Consider the following 5,774-nt stretch of genomic DNA (forward strand, 5'->3'; position numbering starts at 1 on the left):
AGTAGAAAATTTGATATAGAAGCGGTTTAGAATGATATAAATTCATCTCTTTCGTATAATAATATTTTTATCAATCAAATACAAATTTCTCTTTGAAAGTTTTAGGGTGTATCGATCCCTTTTATCATTTGAAGATTTCTAATTCCTACAAGTTTTAACTTGTGAACTTGGGGGTTTCACAACTCCTTCAAATTTAGATTGAAAGTCTGTTTATTAATACGATTAAAACTATCACTACATAACTACATACCCGATCCGCATCAGTTACCATCTCCAGCCCCCACAAAAGAACCGATCATTAAAATAATCCATTTGAATTGGAAGTTAAAAGATTGAAATTAGCATTAATTAATTGGCTAGAAAACGATCATAATATTGCATCAAAATTTGTTATGTGGACTTTACATATATATAGATTGAGATATTTTATAACTTATGTACTATCATATATTAAAATTCAATTAAGTGATCTAATTTAGGTTATGAACTTTAAAAGCATATTAATAGAGTATGCGTTTAATTACGTATAAATAACCAGTTAAAATATTCCGATTCTATTATTGACAGATTAGTAACCGCACCACATATGCCATATCTATTAATAGGTTATTGTGTCCAGGGAAATTGCATCTTTTTTCTGCGATCTCCCCATTAATTCAATTCTGCTCAAACAGTTGTTCATTTCTCAAAACATTAACATAAATATTCATTCTTATAATTGTATTGAATAATCTACAAATTATTTACAATAGATGAACATAGACAACAATTCAGAGAAACCAAAACAAAATGGGAGGAGCCAAAAAAAAAAAAAACCAAAATTCTATGAACAATTGAAAACAAAGGTTTAGGTGTTAATCTTATAATTGATGTCAGTATTTATTGGTACTACAAGGTAGTAAAATATCTACAAGATTTCCTTTTTGTCCATGAAAAATTCACCAAAGGAAGGCTGTCAATTAACTTGGGAATATTTGCTTCTGTACGTGTAAAACATATACATCTTTTGCACTTGAATTTGCTAATTAGAAGTTTTCCTTGTAGAATTCAAAACGAGTTGATGAATTTAGACTGAACTCTTGGCATAGCTTCTTCAATGGTTTTGCAAGGGTTGAACTGCCACAATAGAACACACCTAAAAAAAATAAAAATAAAAAGTATTAATAGACTAATTCGGTTCATTCTATTTTTATAAATCTTAAGCCCGGCTTAGAAATAGGTGAGTTTAGACCGCTTTGGCTGAGCTGGGCCTAATATCTTTTATTTGTCCCAACCCAATTCAGCGGGTCTGGACGTCCAGGACGAGTATTTGGACCCATAAATAGGTCTAGTAACATGAAAATTAGGGTTAGGGTTTTACCTATTCTGGAAGCTGGATGTGTTGATTCCATTTGAGTAAAGACCTTTCTCCAATTGGGTCTTGCAAAATGTGTTTTTATCTGTCATGGAGAGAGACATAGAGAGAGTTCATGTTATTAAAACTATCCAAAATGACAATTTTAGTATATGTCCGGCGCACCATGTCATCCATGCGCGAGGCAATAATTTGATGACACGTTAAATATTTTATAGTTTAGTATATTACCCGACTTTGAGAGACGACATCAATTCCATTCTTGGCATGCTGCAATTGCTGTACCATACCAATAAGTGCAGATCTTGCATCTCCTTGTTCATATACACTTGTTAAGTAGTTATGCATTTCTATTACTTGCTGTTAATTAACAAAACAACATCATAAGTACAACATTTGATGAATCAAACACGGACACGGAACGAAGAAACGCTACTAAAGAGGAGCATCTGTGCAACGTACATCAAACATTAATAAGATAGAATATATTTCATAAACTCACATTACGATCAAAATCTGCAATATCATCCATGACACCCTTGAACCATTCAAACGAGCTTTGTTCTCTTGTGACCCAATAAAAGTAGGCTCTTTCTGGAACCTTTTTGCTTGAATCTATTGGTCCCTGTGATTTCTTTTCTTTTAATTAGAACTCCTTAATTGAATATATAATATAAAATTATTGGGTTAATCAGTAAATTACCAGCAAAGACTCGTTTTGTTTCAACTGATAAAGAAGATCCTTGGAAATGCTGATAAAAGGAGTAGCTCCAATTCCTAGACCTATAAGCAAGAGAATGTCATATTTTGTGTAACTTTGCGCCGGGGCTCCGAATGGTCCTTTGATTTGAATCTTAGGAAATGTTGCTTGTATCTCTTCTTTGTTTGTGCTTGACAATGCTTTTGTTTCCATTCTCATCAATTTTCCTCCTACTGGTGCTTTTGATATTGGGGCCTCACATACCTTCAAATATTCGTACATTGTAAAAAAAACGCTAGACACTAGTTAGGTAGATAGGGTCCTCGGAGATTACCTTAGCAAACATATTCTTAAGCTCTGTAGTCCAATCTCCCAAGGTCCTAATATGGACACTTAAGTAGTCATCTCCTGGTGCAGAAGTGATTGAAAAGGGATGCCTGTAAAAGATAGTTATATTCTATATCAACTTAGAATACGCGTGACAATTATCGTGTTCGTATGGTATCGTGACAATTCTCATACCATTCAAATTTGGAAATGTCAGGGCACTTGACAAAGAGGTACATTCCACTCATGTACTTGAATCCTGGAGGCTTGGTTATGTAGAGTGCTAAAACATTTCCTGAATATATTACTCCCTGCAAATTATAATCATTACATTCATGACCCTATTCCAGGACATAATTAAGCAAAACAGATTGATCATGAATATAAATTCATAACAAACCTTGATGACATCCACTTGATGATTATGCTCATCATATTTTAGAAATATTCTTTCAGAAGCATAAAGCAATACTGGAAATAGAATATACATCCATGTCTGCAAGCATTTAGAAATGATTATGATATATACGAAGAATGTAGGGATATTGACCATAAATGTGTTAAAGTGAGAGCATACCGTCTTCTGATACCAGGGTTTTGGAAAAATGAGGAACCAACCATGAAGAACAAGAAGAACATATGCCAGGATTAGCAAATGATGTGCATACCAAAACGAATTAAACCCGGCCAAACGGTGAAAAATGCCTGGCAACTTTACAACATTTCGTCTGAAATAATGTGTAGCCAGCATAAATGAAAATGACATAATCACAATCATGAAAATCCCTGTTATGCTAACTGAAGTGGACATCAAATCGATATAACTCGGTTGACTTCCCAAAATGGGTCCGAGATAGAGCAAGAATTTGAATGTAGAACATGAACTCAGCAAAGGGTAGTTACAAGCTAAATGTGCAAGTGTATGAATAAATGTTGCAATAGCAATTCCAACAGATATAGCCTTGTGGAAATTGATGTTGTCGTCGAAAGGAATGAAGTTACTGAGGAATGTGGATCGGAGAACAGTCAGTGAACGTCGACAGACGGGGAGAAGAATAAGAGCCATGTTGAATTTGAGAGTTTCGCCGGAGGCCTTGGCGGTACAGACACAATAACCTGTGATTTGGAAAGTTGGAGAACGGGTATATTCGTCGAATTTCCAGAAGAAAAGTAAGACGTTCGCGCATAACCATAGAGAAACAGCCCAAATTCGCATCCAATTCTCGTAGATGAATTCAGTAGTTAGAGACACAAATTTGCTAACTGGAGTTCTGTATTTTCTTGGAATCATTGCTTTTGTTAGACTATGTGTTTTTCTGGTCAATTTCCTCCCTCCAGTGTCTTCATTCACCATTCCCCGTAGCAGCAGCTCGAGTTGCCACATCTGTTACATATACAAACCACGCAAATGAACGCTTTTGTATTTGATATCATGCAAAATGACATCGCACACGTGATATCAGCACCACCCCTTTAGATAATAAAAAGTCACCTGCAATGGAGCCGACCTAAGGGCGGTCTTAGAAGCTTCAGCCTTCTATAAACAAATGAACATTCGAGAAACACTAAAATATCGCATGACCAAGAGTTACTCCTAAAAATCTCATTGGAGAACATAGAAATCCTCAACTTATAAGGATTTCTAGCTAGTAAAGGCCTCGGCCTAAAGGTATAGTCACAAGATACCGCAGGTTAACTATTATATTACAACTAGTCCATACTCTTCGACCCTTCTAAATCACCAACTTATTTAGCTATTGAAGTTGGTTCGCCCGTGCGAAGTTTAGATACAGGGTTATTAGTATTAATACAGGTTTTGTATATGGTCTTATATATTTAAACTTAATAAATTTTAAAGTAGATTAATTATGCTATACGCTCGAGAAATTATATTATACGCTCGAAATTACCTCTATGTATCCAAGTTGATCGGGGTCGAGTTCTTCCATAATTAGCGCGGCATACGCTTTTGCTTGTTGTTTAAGATTGGTTAACTTATTTGCAGATGCACTCAAGATTATAACCTGTTTTTGATGAAAATGAAGTTGAGATATATTGTTGGATTAAGAAATTTAATTTAATTGCATATAGTTATTACACTCACTTGTTGCACCTCTTCTTCAGAAAGCATTCCATCTCCATTCTTGTCACACCTGAAACATTGTTATTATTATTATTCTATTTTGAGCATGTTATAAATTGCATATGCTTAGTTAAGTTTTTCTTACATGTCAAAGAATATTTGTAGTCTAGAATCAAGATCTTGCTTGGTCATATCTTCCCAGAATATCTTACATTCATCTTTTGTTATTCCATTTGCTGTGTTTATATTCTTTCTCCTTGAAATTGCCTGGAATATTTCATCTGCAAATTCAGCTGAATCTCCCAACCCTACATGTATGCAAAAAAAACAAAAACAAATTAGGGTTTTCTTTGGGTAAGTTATCAATTACAGGACAGATTATTTGTTAATTTACCAATGCAGATTCCAAATTTATCTTTAGGAAGTCTTCCATCAAGGGCAAACTGATCGAAACGTTTTTCAATCGAAAGCCAAGCATCCCTTTCTTTTCCTGTTCTTGTTCTATCAAGAAACCTGAGACTTTGAAGTCCCTTTGCAGCAGAGGAAGCTGTCCTTTCTATTTTCTGGGGGCGGCGACGAGGAGCAGGCGGAAGAACACCGGACTTCCTAAGAGCAACGCTTGTTGTTCTCATAATGGATTCTCCAAAATTACTTGTAGTTCTCTTGATGAAATTAGATTCACCAAGGGGTCCTGATTTTCTTCCAGGGTTTCCTGTTGGCTTGCCAAGGTTTCCTGAATGTTTAGGAGGCAAGGTCCTATGTTCATCATTGCTAAAAGGATCCATCATTGGTTTATCAATTTCTACACTTTCAAGAATCCAAGTTTCTGAACTTCCTTTGTGTTTTAAAAATTTCTGATTTCTGAAATTTTCTTCTCTTCAGGATTAATTCCTGATGAAGAGAAAAGAGGGAGGGAGATGATGGATACCTAAACACATTGAAATCGTGAAATTGGTATGAAAAAAATGAGGAGGGAAATGATTTAGGTTATTTAGTTATACTCCAAGAATAGAAATTGTGATTTTATGTATATTAGAATCATTAAATTTTAAATGGAAATTCCGGTAAAGAAGTTTTTTCTTTAGCTAAAAAGCTATTTATGTTTGTGAACCTTATATCTCCATCTACATATATGATTCATAATCTCTTGGAATCAAATTAGTGTTCGTACATTTAATAATAATAATAAAAAAAGTAGTGTTCGTACGTACACAACTTATAACTAAAAATAACAACAAATTAAGAAAGCTTTAATTTCTTTCCAATTAAAGATTAGTTTTAAGAATGGAGGTATCAAAATAGCAAAAAGA

General features: G+C 34.4%; 1 protein-coding gene across 1 annotated transcript; it reads right to left on the reverse strand.

Annotated features, from left to right (window-relative positions):
- Positions 1–1,025: 1,025 nt before the first annotated feature.
- On the reverse strand, positions 1,026–5,249 carry LOC136222605 (putative respiratory burst oxidase homolog protein H). The gene is made up of 13 exons (XM_066010355.1): positions 4,859–5,249; positions 4,610–4,772; positions 4,486–4,534; positions 4,292–4,405; positions 2,959–3,765; positions 2,782–2,877; positions 2,577–2,692; positions 2,389–2,491; positions 2,058–2,318; positions 1,857–1,979; positions 1,586–1,714; positions 1,361–1,439; positions 1,026–1,135 (listed from the first exon to the last, which is right to left on the reverse strand). Exons 1-13 carry the CDS (start codon positions 5,247–5,249, stop codon positions 1,026–1,028), a joined length of 2,541 nt encoding a protein of 846 aa, XP_065866427.1.
- Between the last annotated feature and the right edge of the window lie 525 nt (positions 5,250–5,774).

Source organism: Euphorbia lathyris, chromosome 3 (assembly GCF_963576675.1).
Source record: "Euphorbia lathyris chromosome 3, ddEupLath1.1, whole genome shotgun sequence".
Taxonomy (NCBI): domain Eukaryota; kingdom Viridiplantae; phylum Streptophyta; class Magnoliopsida; order Malpighiales; family Euphorbiaceae; genus Euphorbia; species Euphorbia lathyris.